The sequence below is a fragment of the Alexandromys fortis genome, unplaced genomic scaffold (genome assembly GCF_014885135.2).
Source record: "Alexandromys fortis isolate MF-2015 unplaced genomic scaffold, M_Fortis_MF-2015_v1.1 scaffold_22, whole genome shotgun sequence".
In the NCBI taxonomy this organism is placed as follows: Eukaryota; Metazoa; Chordata; class Mammalia; order Rodentia; family Cricetidae; genus Alexandromys; species Alexandromys fortis.
The window spans coordinates 13591206-13611087 of record NW_026067900.1 but is presented as its reverse complement, the minus strand read 5'-3'; the positions used below and the strand labels follow the sequence as shown (position 1 = coordinate 13611087).

Genomic DNA, 19882 nt, shown 5'->3' with positions numbered 1-19882 from the left:
CTTACGTGGATTTCCCGGGGAGCTGTTGCTACAGCCCCTGCTGGTTACGACACACCTGTTCATGAGGCTACAGCCTGACAGTTGACAGCTACCTTAATCCTGCTAAAATTCAGGCTGTGTAACCATCCTCAGATGAATAAGGTATGTCCTGCTATTTCCCAGTGTCACTGAGGAAACCGACAGTAAAAGAAGCATTGCCCATAGACCTCAGACGAGACCCAGTCTGCGGGTTAGCAGGCCAAGCATCACATACGCGGAAAACTAAGCCTTTTACTTATTCTTCCTCCTCCACAGCTGCGATGAGGAGTGAGTTCACAACACATGAAACAGTTTGGTGTTAAAGTGGAAACAACAGAAGAAAGGGGAAGCCAGTCCCGAACTCCCATGGCTGCATTTAAACCTTTCCCTAGGCAAGAAAAAGGGGGGAAATGATTTCATTGTCTTTAATAAAAGGAAGCAACTTAAAATGCATTTCAAGGAGGGGATGACTTCTCACAAAATAAACCGAATCTTTAAAGAGACGAGGAAGAATGACATACGGTGTCATATGCGGTCTTGCTCCATTAGGTCTGTAAAAAGAATATGATTTGGTTACTGTCGCCACCAGGTCTGAACTGTGAAAATCTGAATTGTGTGAATTTGTGTTAAAATTACTTATTGATTTCAAAATACAAGTTATCTTTGATCTACATAAGATCATTGAGACTTTAATGTGTTTTTAAAATACTCATTGGGATTGAGAAACAACAAATTAATGGAATTAGTAACAAATTAAAAAGCAAATACAAATATATTAAGATGGGAAAATTCAGACATTCATGACATTCATACGCTGTGAGATTTGGTGTTAATAGAAATTTGAATTTCTCTACAATTTCATGTGATTTGCAGTTATCAGTTTGCATCAGGGATCATAAGTGTAATGGATTAGGATGATATTGGAAAATATATTTCATGTGTGCAAATAAATCTTACTTAGAAGTTGCTGGACAGGAACTTGGGCTGAAAAAGTAACTTGGAAACGTTTAGTACAGCAGAAGCCATGTATTACAACACACCTAACTGATGCACGGTCCTAGGCTGCTCACACACAATTCATTCACTTTCATATATGGTTCAGACTCCAAAGCTTTTCAAATAACCACACAGGAAAAACTAGTGATGGTAAATGAGCACAACCCATCTTTGCAGTTAAGTAAACTCTAACCACCTGGATGGCACTGCCTTTTCCTTTTACAAGCAAATAGCGCCATCTTGTGGTCAAAATTGAATATACCCTGACACTTCTGAAAACCAAGACTGTGTATGTCGTCTATTCAGGCCTCTCCGGATGGAGAAAGCATATACCCCTCACAGATTTGTTTTGGATTTTTACATGAATAATAAAAACACATGTTTCTGCATTCTTAAACGATAAATGTTAGCTTTTTTGCAACTTGATGCCAAATATTAAGAACTTCCATACTGCTCCAAACTCCACCATAATATCTAGACATAAGTCAGAATCTAAGGAACCAAAACATTTCTGCAAGGTTAGTTTTCCTCCTTGTAAATGAATCGTTCTGATTTTGAGACACGGGGGAGGGCCAACTGCGCCTCACTGCAAGTGTTAAGAATGTGGTGAGTTGTTTCAAATTTATGTTAGGAAACTAAAGACTCCCTGCTTTATAAGTATTGGGTTGCATTATAATTATAATATAGTCACTAACGTCTATGTCAGTATTTAGCAAGTATTTAGAAGCTAAATTTCTACCCAGTACACAATACCCTTAAACAATTTCAGCAATCAAGCAGAGTTTTGTTCTTAACAGAACAACCATTAACTGAAAATTGGGGTTTTATGTTTTAACCGTTCAATAACTAAATGGAAAATCAATTGTTTCATTCATTTGAATGCAAAAGCAAATCCAACTAATTTTAAAATGCTTTTACTTCAAATATGTCAAAAACCTCCGCCTCTCTCCTAGTCCTCTTCAAACAGACATAAGAAGCCAGAAGCCCAAGAAAGCCCAGGTCAGGCGGACCCAGAGCCCCAGTACCTTCGGAGCGCCAGATCACTCTGCGCCTCGTCACTGATGAGCTCGGACTCGTTCTGGGCGATGCGCAGGGCCAGCTCCCTGTCCCTGCACTCCTGCGCCAGGACCGCCTGCTGCTGGGACTCCTCCTCCCGCTGTCTGGCCAGCTGCGCTTCCACCTCAGCCTGCAGCACAAAGAGCCAAACCTAGCAAGAGCTTTTCGGTCCCAAAACTATTACCTCAAACAAAAGGAACTTAGAGGCCTGGGCCAGATTCTCTGCTAACAGACACTGCTTAAACCCAAGGCTCTCACTCTCCCAGCGCCCCCTCGCCCCCTCACACATATTATCATTAATGCTTCACTTTCCCAATGCCAAAAGAAAGGAGACACGGTGGCCCCACCATTCCGTGACCACAGCGTGAGTAACCCCAGGGCCACAGAAGCATCCGGGCGCTAACACCTACACATATGCAGTGGATACAGGACTGATGACGGACTTACAAGTCCATACCATGAGAACAAGGTAAGTCAAACATGTCAATCATCTCAGCCAGGAATCTAAAAGCTGGGAATTGGGGGCCAGGTGGTGGGAACACAGGCCTTTAATCCCAATACTTGATAGGCAGAGGCAAGTGGAACTCGGTGAGTTCAAAGCCAACCTGGTCTACAGAGCAGTTCCAGAACAGCCAGGACTACACAGAGAAACCCCCCTCTTAAAAACAAAAACAAACAAATAAAACAAACAAACTGGGAGTTGAGGACTTTCTTAAGCCTAACTCATTCATACAAGTATCTATAGTTATAAAATAACACTGCAGAAACTGAAGTTGTTTTTAAGAAACGTTTCTAATTTTAAGAATCTATTTAACTAAACGTTATTACATCACTTCCCCCTTGCCTTTCCGCTCTCCTTCTAACTCCTCCCATGTCTCCCCACCCTCGAATTAACTCTCTTCTTCTTTGACTAGCTTGTATTACTATGAAGTAATAGATCTCCGTATGGGTTTTTTATACATAGTTCACTTGGGGTGACTTCTCCATCCCTACCTCATTTCTCTGCCCCCTTTCCCACTGCACCCTCTCTCCCCATGATTCTCCCTTCTACTTTGTTCCATTGTCTTCCTCTCTCCCTTAACATCTCTTCTTTACATCTCATGGTCCCTCGATTACCTCACAAAAACATAAAGTTTTCTGGTTCCCAAAGTTATGTTTTAAGAGAATGCTAATCTGATTTTCCCTTAATAGAGTAACAATAATAATGATTACCGAGCTAGGAATTGTTCTGCAAGCTTTAATATGTGGCAACTCATTTAATAAGACTATTATTTATCCCCGCTCTACAAAGAGAAATTCGTGGTGATATATAATGTCACCATTTCTGTTGGTGACAAAGCCTGGGAACTCCCTTCCCTAGCATCAAGCCCCACCTCACACTCCCTTCAAGACCAGCCTTTCACCCCTAGGTAAACCAATGAGTTTTCTTCAGCTTTTTCATGACTTGTGGCTTCTATCTGATAGGAATACAGTCCAGTGAGCACACACCTGGATCCGTTTCTCATCGTCTTCCCTCTTCTTCCTTTCCTCCTCTTCTTGTTTTCTTTTTGCTTCCATCTCAAGTTTCCTGAGAACAGGAGAGAGAACTCTTTAAATTTTTAACTATGAGAAATCCTTCAGAAGACAAAGGAGCTATAGGTTAACAGGCACCACAGAGCAGGATGGACCCAAGCTAGTCTCAGGCCACACGCATCATCAACTCGGTTCAACTATCATAAGATTTAGCTCCCCCCTAAACAATTCTAAATAAAGCAAACACAATCATCTTCCATAATGTAAAGCACTTCCAGATAAACTTGGTAATGATGCGTTCACAGAGGAAATGCAGTTGGCGTAGAAAAGGGCAATGCATGCCGGGCTTACAGAAGCATCCTGTATTACAGAATACATCCTGTATTATTATCCACAATAACTAGGATGTAGAATCAGCCAGGAGCACAGCAGGGGATAAAAAATAATACTGCCATCTGCAGCAAAATGGATGGAAGTGGAGGGTGTCGTGTTAAGTGAAATAAGCCAGGAAACACGGCAACTGCGCATTCTCGCTCACGAAGAAACTAAGGAAAAGAGAGAACCCCATCTGAAAGCACAACAGTGATTTCCAGGGATGCTGAAGAGTGCTCACCAGGTGAAGACAGGGAAGGAGAGGAGTGTGTGGGTGTGCCAAATGCACACTACACATGTATGTGAGTATCACATGAACCGCACCAATAGGTACAGTTAATATGTTTTAAAACAAAATACAATTTTCTGGGCAGGTTGGCTCATGCCTGTAAACACAGCACCAAGAGGCATTGGTAAGAAGATTGTCACAAGTTTGAGGACATCCTGATTTATCTAGCAAAATGCGGATCAGCGGGGCTCAAAGACCGTCTCCAAAAGCCATAGGGAATAAAGTAAAGGGGGACTGTATTAAATTAAGTTGTTGTGCTTCCACTCACTCACAAAGTTTCAGACTTTAGGGTGAACAAGATGGGTCAGATGGTAAAGGCACTTGCCACCAGACTGACCCCATCGATCCCAAGAAGCCACGTGGTGAAAGAGAGAACCAGTCCACAAGTGGCTGACTTCCATGTGCACACATGGCAAAGAAGTAGCATGTGCGAGCACACACATGCACACATACATGGAATAAAAAATGTTCAGACTGTAGTTTTTTTCAGTTTTCAGGTTTGTGGATTAGAAGCATCCAATCTATGGTTAACAACTGCATATAACTATATACAATGAGCATTAATTCTTTCTCAAACTCATTGTAAAATTGTTTGATGTTGGTGTGTAAGTACAAAGCTCACTCAGACGGCTGTAGCAGGAAGATGAGAATTCCAGGCCAGCCTGGGCTACTCTGAATCCCTGTCACAAAGAATATGAATCAATAAATATCATCTGACAGGAGTGGAAATACAGTTTCAGAACGGCCACCCCCATCAGCCTGGAGGCTTCTCGTCAGAACAACACAAAGCCTTACATCCGCCTCTCCTCCTCCTCCTTCCGTCGACGCTTTTCATCCTCTTCGCGTCTCTTCCTTTCTTTTTCCATCTCCTCTTGAATGCGCCGCAGCCTCTCCGCCTCCTCCTGCTGCTGCTTCTTCTTCTGCAGGGCACTGAGGAGGTCTTCTGAGCTTTTAACAAGTGCATCATACTCTTTCTGTATTTGCTCCCTCGTCATCATGGTAGACTTAAAAAGTCAAACATTAAACATGTACATAAGAAGTGATGTCCTCCACACAACACTGATAGGCTTAGTGCAACTGAACCACATGCTTTAAACTGGTTACAATGATAAATGCAGTGTTTTGTGGGTTTCCACATTGTAGAAAAAGAACTCTAAGTAACATAAAAACAGCTGGCAAAACTTACCAACAAATCCATTCATATTTTTTTTGAAACAGAATTTCACATAGCCCAGGGTAACCCTAACCCAGTGATGAAGCTGAGGAGCCTCATAAATGGAATGACTATCTCATTTAGCCAAAGCCTGCTCTCCTTACTTATAACATTCAGTCAGCACCTACAGAGCATTGGGAAATTACATCTGAACTTGTCGGATGATTTTCCTGGGTTAATTTTGATTGATGATGATAACCTCATAAACCAGTCCCACCTGTAATCTGTAAAATCAGCTAAGTCTACTGTAGCATTTTCATCCTTTTCTTCATGTGTTTTTTTTTTCTTTCTGCCTCTAATATTTACCTTGTCTACCAGAACTACAAAAGGCTTAATCTAAGTGCATTGTCTTCTGAGTGCTCCCTAAGAAAAGCCTGTAAAAACCTAACCTAGAATTGAGGAAACCGAAACAGATTAAATATGATAACAAAGATTATAGAAAATCTTTTCAGTATCATTAATAATCAAGCAATTGAAAACGAAGTCAAAATAGTCCACTTTCCCCTTAAAAATGAAGAAAAGTAATTGCTACTTTTTAGATAGCTGAGCAAACTCTGAAGATAATGTATTAACCATGACAAATCATGTAACCTAACAGCAGAGGTACGAAAGGACACGTATGTCTATGACAGAACTATGTAAAAACGTGTACATACAAAGTATGGCTATAAGGTAAACACAAACATGTATTATCTGAATGCTTAGTATGGTGTTATAAAAGAGTGCTGAGTGAGTTCCTTTCCATTTTCAACCATGACGCATTACTTTTATAATTTAGCAGCTTCATTTCTGTAGCTCAGTAGAAGAGTATCTGCTGGCCATACTCAACGTACTTTGTTCAATCCCAAGCGCCACCAGAACAAAAAATAAACACAGTGGAATAAAAATTGGCTTTGGAAAGTAGAAAAGCATAAAACAAATTAATTCACATTAACCTTGTCTGAATCATGACTGTAAAAGCTTGACAATTAAGCTTAGTATTTTAGTTACTCTCTAAAGTGTAGTATTTTGCAACAGATAAAAATCACATAAAGATTATCTTTTTAATATAAAATTTTTCAGATATTGAGAAAAGATTAATGTGGGTACCACTTGCTAATGCTTCATATCTTGAATAAATAATGATATTTTCCTATACAAGTTCAATACCAATAACAAAAACAGCAAATTACACACACAAAAAAAAAGGAAGCTGGGTTAAAATGACCCACCTTAATTTTGGCCATCAAGGCATCAATGGAAATCTCCAGGTCTTTGATCTGCCTGTTCACCTCCGGCTTCCCATCTTTTAGCGCACTTACAACTTCATTGAACTTGTCGAGTCGTTTCTTCAGTGTGCCCACCTTGACCAGGCCATCAATGCTGCAACAGGAAGGCGCCATCAGATAGTTGCCTACCAGCTAACGGTCTAGGAGGGCTCTCATGGAAACTCGAAAGTGAACACTGCGGCTAAACGGGCAGGTCACTTCTGTCTGCAGTGTTGCTTAGTAGTCTGTTTGGGTCTCTCATTCAGTATAAAAAGAACCAAGTACACGTATGAAAAGCATCAAATAAACGAATGAACAGTACTAATGACTGTCAATAAGACTGAGGGCAACCATATTCAGGCTGGAAAATCAGGGTTCAAATTACCAAACTCAAAGGACCCAGCACCTCAATGAAAAGGTATGCCGTCAACAGCCATTCAAACTTTCGAAGTTTAAAAAGTAACTTGGTAACACACGTTTTTAAATAAGATGAAAAGGAAATACATACAGCAAAATGATACACAAACAAAACTAGATCATTTTTATGAACATTCTTGAAATTCTGATCAGGCTATTGAGCATCTTCCAAAATACCATCTAACTTGGCATCATCGAGAAACTCAAACCATCCAGTAACCAGAATAGCAGTCTCGCTCAGTCTTCCATTCCAACCTCTTAGTGCTCACTTTTCTGCCAGTCACTCAAACCTTTGGTAGCACCAAGCGAAGTAATGCACGAGCCGATTCCAACACGCAGCACAAACAAGCCATTTGCAGATAGAACAGGACCCAGATGCTCTTCATCGTGATGGCATCGCCTTTTATACTGTAGTGCTGTAGAGATCTGCAGACCCTGTTCATCTTACCGTGGTTTGTGTCTCCTTTTGCACAGCCACATTCGAATGGTTTTCTGCATTTTAATGCACGCCTCAGCTCGATATTTTATTTTGTTTTTCACTATGTGTAAGAGTAAAATAAAATGACAGAAAATTTTGGTTTAAACAGGACATAAATTTAAAACACATTCACTTCCAAAAAGCAATTCTCATAAAATCTTGATGAATATGTTATTCGCTCATCAAAATTGAGAAGTCTAATGTTTCTTTAACTTCTTAAAAGTTATTTTAAAAAATGATTGATGCAGCTAGTATTATATTTCAAATGTATTCTGCAGTACTATTAACAAACTGTCCTGGGCCATATTTCTGTTAAATGTCTATTAAATATTATGTCTTTTAAAAAGTTAACCTGCCAAATGAGTTTAAGAAACACAGTTTACCTTTTTCTGGAAATCCACACTGAACATTATAGGTATGGTATATAAGAGTCCTACAGGAAAATAACCTTTCAGCTGCTGGTGTCTAGAATTTCCTAGCACACTTGTGGTGTGCAATTCCCCTCTGTATGCTGTGAATACTATTGGTTAAAGAAACTGGCTTGGCCTGATAGGGTAGAACAGAGCTAGGCAGGGAAAACTAAACTGAATGCTGGGAGAAAGAAGGGCGGAGTCAGAGAGAAGCCATGTAGCCCCGCCAGAGACAGATGCCAGAACTTTAGCTAGTAAGCCACAGCTACATGGCAATACATAGATTAATAGAAATGGGTTAAATTAATATGTAAGAATTAGCCAATAAGAAGCTAGAACTAATGGGCCAAGTAGTGATTTAAATAATATAGTTTCTTTATGATTATTTCGGAAGTCTGGGCATCTGGGAAACAAAAAAGCAGCCTCCTACAACAGGAAACATTTATATTTTCCTTATGATATTATTTTATAAACATGCACTATTGTCTAACAAAAAGTTTTAAGAATAATGCCAAACTCCTTTGTGCTAGACCAAGTGAATTTTACTCTTGCATTAGTAAAGATTTCTCTACTAAATCCTACTACATCCACAGCACTATTTTAAGTGTTCTTGCATAGGGAGCATGGTGACTGATCGTCATATAGTTCCCAACACTAAATTTTCATCAAGTAATCCAAAATACTCTGCACTCACTCATGTTTTAGACCAGAAGGAAGTAGCTGCTACAGCCTAGCAGAACTACACTCGAACGCAGCTTGGTCCAGTGTACTGAGAGTGAGTCTCAGAGGGGAGGGACAGGAGATGGTGTAAAAACAAACCCCAGCTATAGCCTAGAAAAAAAGTCTGGGAATTCAAACCTTGCCAGCTATTCAAGGAGGGGTAGGAAAGTCTCCTGGTTTAAAAATACAAGTGAGGCAGGGAGCTAGTAAGCAATTTTTGGAGCTAATGAAGTTATTGTGTAGTTATAAAGAGAGGTTATATTAAAGTTTTGACAATGAAGATAAAGGATTATACTATCCGAAGCCAAAATCCACATAATTTGATAACTAATGAGATTTCATGAATAAGAAAAGAGAGACAACACCCAGGGGTGTAGCTTGCTTAGCATTTGGAAGGCCCAGAGTTCAATACACAGCACTTCAAGTTAAATAGACTTGGGGTGGGGGATGACAAGAGATAGAGAGAGACAAAACACAGATCATCTACCGAGAATACCTAATGTAGGTGCCAAAGCAGAGGGAGAAAAGCTTCAGTTAAAACTGGAAGATATGGGGCAGGGTTGAGAGTCAAAGAGCTAAAGAGGAAAAAGAAGGGAGTAAATTCTGTATTGCTTAGGACATGATGAAATTAACACTCCTAGAACATATCTCAGATAGTAAATGTCAGACCTTTAAAAAATAAAAATAAGTCCACAAATGCTGACTGGGGTACTGGGGGACCATTCCACCAGACACAACAGGTACCAAAGTTGCAGCATCCATGAGACAGCTCACAACATCCCTCAAACCATATCACTGCCAAAATAACAAATCTTGATGTGAACTAGAACAGTTTGGTAAGCACTTTGGATTTGGTTGTTACTGAGACAGAGTCTCACTATGTACACCAGGAAGGCCTTGAACTTTCTTTTTTCTTTAATTTTCCTTTGTGTGCGGATGTTTTGCCTGCCTTAATGTCTGAGTCATATACATGCAATGCCTGCAGAGGCCAGAAGAGGGCATGGGATCCCCTGGAACGTCACTGCACTCAGCTGTGAGCTGCCATGTGGCTGCTGGGAAACAAACCCAGGTCTTCTAGAAAAGCAGCCCTGCTCTTCACCACTGAGCCATCTCTCCAACCCTGAGGCCATGAACTCTTGATTCTTCTACAGGAACCTGCCGAGCGCTGGGATTACAGAACGTGATACTACCCCAGAGAGAGAGAATACTCACGTTTGATGACTGACAGGGAACACCACTGAACTTTCTTCCAGCGACTACAGACTAGCCAAAGATTGACTCTTTTCACCAACTCCGCTAAGTGATCAGGGTCAGACTTCATAATCTGATCAAATTCTGCAAACTAGGAGTAAGATAACTTAGTGTCAGCATTAAATGGTAAACGTGTTCAAACGGAGAAAACAAAATTCATGGAAGTCAAGTCCCAGGTCTAACTTCCTGAAAATCACTAAAGGCCAACTCCAACAGGGCAAACAGAGAACTTAAACTTGCTTGGCCATATTTCATAGCCCTTTTCTCTTGTCCTTCAGTAATTTTTGAAGCTTAGGAAGGTTACTTATTCCTAAAAGGCACCAAAAATAGGAATAGGAAAAGCTCTTAAATGAGTAATTACAGAGACATCTGAGGGAAATGTTGAAAGGGGCTAACGTGTCTGAGCCAGTTCATCTGCATTCTCAGACACACACAGCTTTTGACAGTAAAGGCCATCTATAACAGGAAAGCCACCAAAAGTATTATCTCTCCCAACACCTACCCCCATTTTAGACAAGAATAAGAAATTGAACTAAGAGACAGACCACACAAAGGCAATGAATATTTGGCTACTAATGAATAAAATGTGTTATTTCTGCTATTTACTATCAAATTCCAGAATTATCCCCATTCTTCACCAAATATCACACTGCAGTTTTTAAATCATGAAAACATTAAAGATACAGAAAGACTACACATCTCCGAATCTGCTTGCTTTAAGCTTTCAACAACCCTTTTACATTTTTCTGGAGGTAAATAATCCAAGTTCTTTCTCTATCCAGCTATTAACTAAATAGTTACTATACCTCTAAAATAGGAGAAATGTTGAATTTATGATAAACACCACTAAAGCAAAGCCAACTAGGAACATCCATCTTTTTTTTTTCTAATCTTTCATAGGAAATGGTATGGGTTCCATGACAAAGACACCACAGAGAAAAACCCTTACTTAGTCGTGCAAACACACATCTCATGCTCAAAAATGTGAGATCAGATTTATTATAATTACTTTATCCTCAAGACACTATAGATAGTTGATAGTATAATTGGCTATTTAGCTGCAATACAATTCCATTTACAACGATAAGGATGTAATAATTAAGTTAGTATTTAAATGCTAGGAATGTGGAAATGCTATTATTAACACTTATGAACAGTGTTAATAATAACACTTAAGTGTTTGTGTACAGAATACAGTTAGCTAGGAAGTATTCTACAGTCAGTGAATGCCTCAGAGAAGTACTATGTCAGCCAAAAAATACAACCTAATATATGCGGTGTTTATACACTCCTTCACTGAAAATTTGGCAGCAGTCAGTACAAACTCCAGTCCAATTTCATATGCCTTATATGTCTACCACACTCGAGGGAAACTCTCTCAGAGTGAAGACTCCGACATACTATGAAATCTCACCATGCAAAGCGGCACATGCTTATAATCCCCGCATTTTGGAGCCTGGGACAATCAGGCAAATCCAGGCCAGTTTCAGTTACATGCAGAGCTACCTAACTGGCTCATAAATTAAAATAGTCTAGAAATTCTTTCAACTTATTTTAAATAGTAGAGGTATTTGGTTATTCCCTATTTAAGAAAAAAAAATTCAACAATGCTCTGATTCCAACACTAATGAAAACTAAAATTTAAACTCAGAATATGAAACACCCCCAAACAGGAAAACTGTGGGAAATGAAACATAATTTCACACTGTTGTATGTAATGTAATAATAACATCAATTCCTAATAACCAAGAAAATATATACCAAGCCCAACTACCATACGCTAAAGTTTAAAATACAGATTTACCTTGCCGGGTCTGAAAAATACTTTCGTTAGCCCAAACTTGTAGTCAACCTCATTTAATCCCAAAGCTTTAAAAAGAGCCTGAAAAAGAAGTTTTAAAAAAAAATGAGCTCCAACTAGAAATGAATAGAAAAGGTTTGTTGCTGAGAAATTTGTATCGAAGCAGCATCTATACCTTACAAAATAGCCTTGGATCCAATCTTGCAAGTTTGTCTGGCATGTACTTCTTGTACATATTATAGAGTTCATGAAATGAGGCTCTTGAAGGGAAACCTCCTTGCATTAAGTCCAGCACCGACACCATACCTAGAGTCATGAGCACAGATAATTCTCAGTCACAATACAAAAGGGCAGGGTAACTCATCTATGTTACAGTGAGCGTTTATGAAAAAAAAAAAAACTTATAGAGAGAGAATATCACGGTGAGACACTGGGCAGGAAGCACACCTCCAGTCAGTATGCTCAACTTAGTCATCACTTTAAAACAGCCACAATGAAATCCCATGTAAAATCAGCACAGTGATCATTCCACAGAGGCATCCCAATCTAGAAGGTTCCAGTATCATGTCTTTTTTTTCTGCTCAATTTTTTTTACTGATTTTTATTGAGCTCTACATTTTTTCTCTGCTCCCCTCCCTTCCTCTCCCTTCCCCTTCAACCCTCCCCCAAGGTTCCCATGCTCCCAATTTATAGAAAGCAAAATTCTGTATTTGGCCACTCTCTCCATTTCTATAGTTTCCCTAGAACTAATACAAAAGAGAATTTATTATTTAAACATTATGTGTAATATAACATATATAATCTCTCTCTCTCACACACACACACACACATGTATGCATGTGCACACACACCTTTCTACCAGTTTGGGACTGTGGCTCCCAAGGGAACACTAACCTTGCATGTCCAAGACCCTGGGTTCTAGCCCCAGCCTCAAAATAAGACCTCTTCTACTAAAGAAACTAATCTATTGGTTGGGAAGCTGAGTCTACAGGATAAAATATAAATTATTACATTTTAATTTAATGCTAATAAATGGTCAGTCTAAGCCTTGGGTTGACATGAGCTTTTCTGGTCAGAGTTACAGAGGAAGGAAGCCCTCCTTTTTCATCGTCCCTATGTGCTCCTGACATTCATCTGATAGGAATTTTAGTAGAAAGGCTTCTGTGCTGGGTGGGTTTTTGCCAACTTGAAATAAACTTAAGTCATCAGGGAAGGGAGAACATCTGTTGATAAAATGGCCTCAACTGGCCGGTGACAAATCTGTGAGGCACTTTCTTACTGAATGACTGATGTGGAGGGCCCAGCCCACTGTGGTGCCACCCCTGGGCAGTTGGTGTGGGGTCTTGGATTATATAAGAAAGGTAGCTGAGAAATCCAGTGACGTGTTCTTCCAGCCTGTCCTTCGGTTTCTGCCTCCAAGTTCCCACACTGACTTCCAGTCCTGACGTCCCTCAGTGACGGAGCTTGACTCCAGGGTTGTGAAATGAAAGAAAGCAAACTAGGAGAGTGTCTTAAATTAATTATCCTCAAAAGAGAAAAAACAAACAAAACAAAAGGCCTAAATGGAAAGGTAAAATAGGATCTATATCTTAAATGTCACACAGAGAAAAACGTTCAACCACTTTCACACACTCAGACTTGGTGCACAGACACAGGTCACACAGTCAACAGGCAGGAGGACTATTTAATAAAAAATACTGTGCTGGGAGCCAGGGGTGTGGCCCAGCGGTGGGGCACGTAGCTCGTGCTCATGGGGCCTCGGGTTCCAGCTCTAACACCACAAAAACAAAATCCAAGTAAAAATTACTATAATGAATGGTTATTTTGGTGATTGCATTAGTGTGAGTGCTTATTTAACTATAAGAGCAACTACTCAAATTATTAAGATGTAGTTATTAAATCAATATTATAGAAATTAGGAGTCGTAAGAATATGAATATGTGGAAAACAAAATTGAAAATATATCCTTTTTTATTTCAAATGCCAAAATGAATTTCAGTTAGACAAATTAAAATGTAAAAAATAAAATTTTCAATAAGTGTATTTTTAATTGTAACATAATCTAGGGAAGGCAGCCCTTCTATACAGATTGAATACTAGCCTACTGGACTGCAAAAAGAATAAAAACTCTGTGAGAGAGAACGGCAAGGCAATATCTTTAGATGGCAACTTGGAAACATTCATCTTTTATGTAATTTCTACTTTTATAAATCTAAATTACAATTTTCTCACTTATAGACAAAGCCATGTGGAGATATCCACAGTCACTGCTTATAGCAGGAAAACAAACAAACAAGAAAAAAACAAAAACCAGAAATAAAGACCTATTCATCAAAACTGTATTACACTCATAAAATAATGCACTGATTAGGGTCTTGGAATTTATCTAACCAGCATAAAAATACATCTAAGGCATAGTGTATACTGATTAAATCAACACATGGAGACCATTGCTTTTTCCTTGCAGTTCTGAGGACTGAACCAGGGCTTTTCGCATGCTAAAACAAGTATTCTACCACTGGACTGAGCTACAGTCCCAGCACTCGGGCTATGTAGTTCAGGCTGGCTTTGAACTCATGAATGGCCAGAACAAATTTTAGTTCTCAGAGCTGCTAGTAGGAAAAAAAAAAAAAAAGTAAGGTTTGGTTAGCACTATCACAGTTTCAGACAATAAAATGGAGTCACCTGTTAAACTACAACCTAGCTGACCATGTTAAAATGCATTCTTGTGTGAAGGAGGAATCCCACCAACTGGCCAGAAAGCTCACAATGTGCTAATCTGAACACACAACTGCAGCTCCACACGCTTAACACGCTAGATGCTTGCTTGGAGAGAAGTACGTTACGCTAAAAATCCAGGGAAAAAAGTCAAAGTCAAGGTAATGAAAATCACCCTTAAAGACAGTATACAAAATACATCACTACTGCATTTTTCAGAATATTATCTGTTATTAACACCTGGGGAAGAGCATGCTAGAAACCGGACTCATCTGTAATGTACATGCAAAGGGTTTCAAATAAATGCAGTTACTAAGCAAAAAGAGTCCCTCATTATTATATGCAGAAGTATATTAGTTGGCTTTCTAGTATTTGTTTAAAATTAAGCACAAATAAAGTTTTGTATCTGATAGATTGTGTATTCCAGTCAATGATGAATTAGTTTAATACACACTAGAAAGACCAGGACTTTGAGGAAGCCAAAACACAGTTCCTAGAGGGAAACTTTAAATAATTGTATTATATATGTGTGTGTGTGCATGTATTATATATAATAATTATACTAGCAGACTCATCAATCTCATGAAGAACTATACAAGTATACATAAAATCTGCAACTGTGGCTGCGAAATTAAAGATGCCAGACCTCAGCACCATGAACAAAGCCCCCTTCGGAGCCAGGATCAAGGCTGGCTTTCACAGGAAGTAGTCACTAAGCCGGCATATGCAGGATGAAAGAACGATGTCCTGACAGGAAGTAGCATGTACAAAGACCCCGCAATAGGAGGGAACTAGGAGGGAACGGAGCACTAAGAGCAAGTCTGTGTAGCTGGAGCACAGCAGAAGGAAATGGGAAGAGGGGCGCTATACACAGGGCAGAGGCTGGCACCAGGATTGCACTCTTCACCCCATGGTCATCGGGAGCCATCAGAGTGTGTAAGCAGAACTGTGGAGTGACGATGTCACGCATGTCTCCAATGCATTGAGCAGGTGCAAGGGTACACGGCAACGGCAGCAAGAAAGCAAGCGACAGGAGGCGTCAGCTTCGGTTGGGTAGCAACAGCATTCACTGTAGGAGATCACAGGAACGAGACAGAAAGTGTCCTGCACTACCCAACAGGACAGCCACACTAGCCATGGGTCCTTAGTGGCACCAGGCACACATAGCTGCTTACGTTTTAGTACTAAAAAAAATTAATCCTTTCTACAGGAGTCCCGTCCGCCATATTTCAAACGCTTAAGAGCTCATAGAGGTGTCAATCTCCTGGTTACCATACTGGGTAACACCAGGGGTTACAGAAGGAATGGAAGGAGGAAGCAGAGAAATCCAAAGGAGAGTGACAGAGAGAAAGATCTAGAGAAAAACAGGAGGAAGGAGATCCGTGAAGGAGAAGCCATGTGAGTGACAGAGGGAGCCCAGTGTGTCTTAGTGGATTGGGGCAGAGTCCCACGGGGCCTGGCCTGCACTTAATGGGCACTGCTGACTCAGGAGAGGCAGGAAGAGACTACAGCAGGGACCAGAGAGTCCTGCTTTTAACAGGCCAGGAGCGGGTGAGGGGGTGCAGACAAGCAGAAGTATTTGGCAGCGTCCAGGGGGCACTAGCTTGGAGGCTTTAGTAAGAGAAGAGGCCGTCTGCTGGCAGAGCTCTAAGGGAGCAAGTGACCTGGGGGCAGGGGGCTGGCTCTGCTGAAATGTGTGGAGCAGGGAAACTAGGCAGGAGAGGTTTGAGAGCCCCAAAAGGTCAGTGACCATGAACTTAAGTGGTGCCAACCTGGCTGGCCTACTGGCCCTGTAAAAACGAGGAGAGCTCCAGTTTAGATAGAAGAGTTAGAGCTAGATCCTGACGTCAGGAAAACTGACGCTTGCCTCATCTGGGAGGACTCTGCAATACAAAGTTAAGTGCAGGGCTCTGAAGCCTCGCTCTAAGTCGGCCTCTGCAAGGACCAGAATGAGGTCAGAAAAGCAGGTTTGAGAGACACCAGGGCCTGAGCTAGACCAAACTGAGCAGTAGAAAGAGCAGGGCAGCATCCATGACTGGGATGCGGAAAGGGCAGGGCAGCAGCTACAGCTGGGATGCGGAAAGGGCAGGGCAGCAGCTACAGCTGGGATGCTTGTGCACCAAGAGTCAGTGCCTGAGGCTTCTGTGACTGGGTGAAGTCAGGGCTGGGGCTGGAGGTGACTGATTAATCAATTCATGAAAGTGCCACAGAGCCCAAAGGCTCATCCTGTTTAAATTCCCACCCCAAGTGATAGAGGAGAAGCAAGGACTCCAACCCCCCAGTTAACCCAGTTGTGTGGGGAATGGGGACCAGTGTGGGCTGCTGCTGCCAGAAGCAGCCGGCGTGGAGATCTGGGTTTTCCAAGAACAAGTTCTTTATATGTGTTTTACTTCACAAAAAGGAGAAGTCGATGTTGCTCATATCTGCCTCCTGTGCTTTGCTCAGAATAAAGGGATGGTGAGCTGTCTGCTTGCAGAGATTGTCACAGGCCCTGAAACTATGGAAATACCTGAACACTGCAGTTGAGACAGAATTTGGGCGCCTTCGAAGTGGTGGCTTGTCATCTTTAAGTTGGGTTTGATGCAGCGAATGAAGCTCGCTCCCTGAAAGAATATGAAACACTTTTTAAGATAGTACATACAGCATCTATATGTTTCTACTGTCATTGAATACCACCAACTTCCACAGCACAATAACGTTAATGACACAACATAATTAGAAATTTAGAATTTTATCATATTTCTATAACTTGAACCTTAAAATTAATGACTATATTATGACTAAATATTAGCAAGATGAAGTTTTAGTTTTGACTGCCAAAAATCATTTTGTAAAAAGTCTTTCAGTGCAAAGCATTTCACTACTTTTAAACAATGCGCTCTATAGGCTTAACTATCTTCTCATAGAGGGTTTGGCTTTTTGTTTTTCAGGGCCAGGCCTTGCACACACAGACAAACATCCTACCGCACAAACATCCTACCGCTTAACTAGAAGCCTCTACAGAGGCTGCGAAGGGAATTTCGGCCAAAATGTAAGCAAACAAAACACGAACGTAAGTCACTATTTTCATTCAACTTCAAAAAGATAAGGCCCCAAACTGCACCGCTATGTGTATTGCTTGTTAAGCATTGTTTTTAAAAGCTTAAGGGCTTCCATGTGGTGACCATATTTTGCTGAATGAGGCAGAGGGAATACTGTTTGTATCACAGTGCAAGTGCTGTGTACAAAGATAAAGTAAAAGACATCCAAACAGATGCTTCTCTTCAAAGTGGCCACCTTAGAACCCTGAATAGTTATTTCAACAACAATGACCACCACGGACACTTGGATGTCATGTTTCTACAAACCACAACCACCTCGTGATTTTAGAGCAGCCCAGTCTTTGGGGAGTGAAAATAAAACAGCCGCCCCATCAGACGGCATTTAAAGATGCCTGGCTCGTGAGGAACAGTGAGGGGGAATTCCATCAAATACATTATACACTTGTACAAAATCCTCAAAGAAAAAGATACTGCATTTTTTAACAAAATGCTTAGCTCTTAAGAGTCAAATACTTTAGACTCAGAAACTTCATGATTTTCTGGATGGCTCCAAAGGCAAACTCATCAGCAAGTAAAGTAGTAACTGTGGGACAGAATGGACATTTGGCTGTTGGAAATGACTGGTCCTTAAAGGGAAAAGCATGAAGTTCAACTCTGTGGTTTGTATTAAAACTAAGACTTTCCTTGGAATTACAATTTTTCTATAACCCACATATCCACTGTCTTTCTTTTTCATTTTGCGTTATAAAGACAGGCTCTCACTATATGCAAGCCAAGGTGGCCTCAAAATTAAGAGCCTCCTGCCTCAACTTCCCAAATTCTGGGATTGCCAGGAATGTGCCTCCACACTCGGCAATTAGAACTTCTCTCTAGACGGGTTTTGTTTTTCAATTCAAACATTGGAGTGAACCCCAGTATAGGGAGTCACACCTGTATTCCCCGGGACACTGTGGGAAAGACAGGCTAATTGTAAGTTCAGGGCCAGCATGAACTGTATGAAGAGACCCTGTCTAAAAATGTAAGAAAAAAAAAAAACAGCCAAGGGCCAGTTGTACAGCATAGTGGCAGAGCATTTGTATAGCGTGTGCAAAATCCTAGGTTCAATGCCAACACCACCAAAACACAACTAGAAAAACAATATCAAGGTGAGTCAACAAAATGTAGTTAGAAGATGAACTTGTAGTAAGTTTGACATTTATCATTTAAAAAGGACAGAAAAATATCAAGTTCATTTTTGTCTGCAGCACACTGCCCTGTCTGAAGAGTGTTACTATAATAAATTGTATGTTTTATCTTTAATATTAAAATATTTGCTCTTTTTTATAATTACTATTTTCACTTTTGTGAAATCTTCATTCATTAACAAAAACTTCCAAAAAATTTCACTTCACATGCATACTTGGCCTTTCCTTAAAAAAAAAACTAATAATAAACACCTTACCATCTCAAAAGCTGACAGTGTGGCTGTGTGGTGTGGCTGTGGCATGTGCGGGTTTGGGGTGTGGGTGTAACTGGGTGTTGCTGTGGGTGTGCACTGGGGCTGGCATCCCGAGCGTCATGATTACCAGGTAAAAGTCTACCACTGAGCTAAATTCCAGCCCTCTAAAAATCAACTTCTTTTTGAAAGAGAATGTGGTTTAAAAGATACCTCTCATTATCTCAGGGTTACTGTGCTTACTTGGGTAACCACTAATAGTCGTTTCAGAAGACCATTATTTCTTCAAATAATCCAATTAAAAAAATGGGGTACAGGCCTAAACAGAGAACTGTCAACAGATGAATCTAAAACGGCTGAAAGACACTTAAGGAAATGCTCAACATCCTTAGCCATCAGAGAAATGCAAATCAAAACAACTCTGAGATTCCATCTTTCACCTGGAAGAATGGCCAAGATCAAAAACACTAATGACAACTTCTGCTGGAGAGGATGTGGGGTAAAGGGAACACTCCTGCAGTGCTGGTGGGAATGCAAGCTGGTATAGCCCCTTTGGAAATCAGTACGGTGATTTCTCAGAAAATTAGAAAACAACCTTCCTCAAGACCCAACAATATCACTTTTGGGTATATACCCAAAGAATGCTCAATCATACAACAAGGACATGTGCTCAGCTATGTTGATAGCAGCATTGTTTGTCATAGCCAGAACCTGGGAAAAAATCTAAATACCCCTCAACTGAAGAATGGATAAAAAACATGTGATACATTTACGCAATGGAAAAAAAAATGGCATCTTGATATTTGATGGGAAACAGATGGATCTAGAAAACAGCATATTGAGTGAGGTAACCCAGACCCAGAAAGACAAACACCATAGGTACTCACTTGTAAGTGACTTTTAGACAT

At 40.5% G+C, this 19882-nt stretch overlaps 1 protein-coding gene across 8 annotated transcripts in view; it reads right to left on the bottom strand.

Moving 5' to 3' along the window:
- Myo6 (myosin VI) overlaps window positions 1–19882 on the bottom strand; it is a 138163-nt gene that overhangs the window by 12970 nt on the left and 105311 nt on the right. For 5 of the 8 annotated variants that reach the window (XM_050126354.1, XM_050126386.1, XM_050126363.1 and 2 more), the window contains exons 20-30: window positions 17008–17101; window positions 11956–12086; window positions 11784–11861; window positions 9941–10070; window positions 7569–7659; window positions 6668–6818; window positions 5039–5247; window positions 3559–3637; window positions 2040–2200; window positions 976–1002; window positions 540–569 (exon numbers count right to left, since the gene is read on the bottom strand). In XM_050126354.1, the coding sequence (XP_049982311.1) occupies window positions 540–569; window positions 976–1002; window positions 2040–2200; window positions 3559–3637; window positions 5039–5247; window positions 6668–6818; window positions 7569–7659; window positions 9941–10070; window positions 11784–11861; window positions 11956–12086; window positions 17008–17101 (1181 nt within the window). The remainder of the gene's footprint in view (window positions 1–539; window positions 570–975; window positions 1003–2039; window positions 2201–3558; window positions 3638–5038; window positions 5248–6667; window positions 6819–7568; window positions 7660–9940; window positions 10071–11783; window positions 11862–11955; window positions 12087–17007; window positions 17102–19882) is intronic. The other 3 variants (XM_050126395.1, XM_050126402.1, XM_050126408.1) reach the window with 1 other exon arrangement.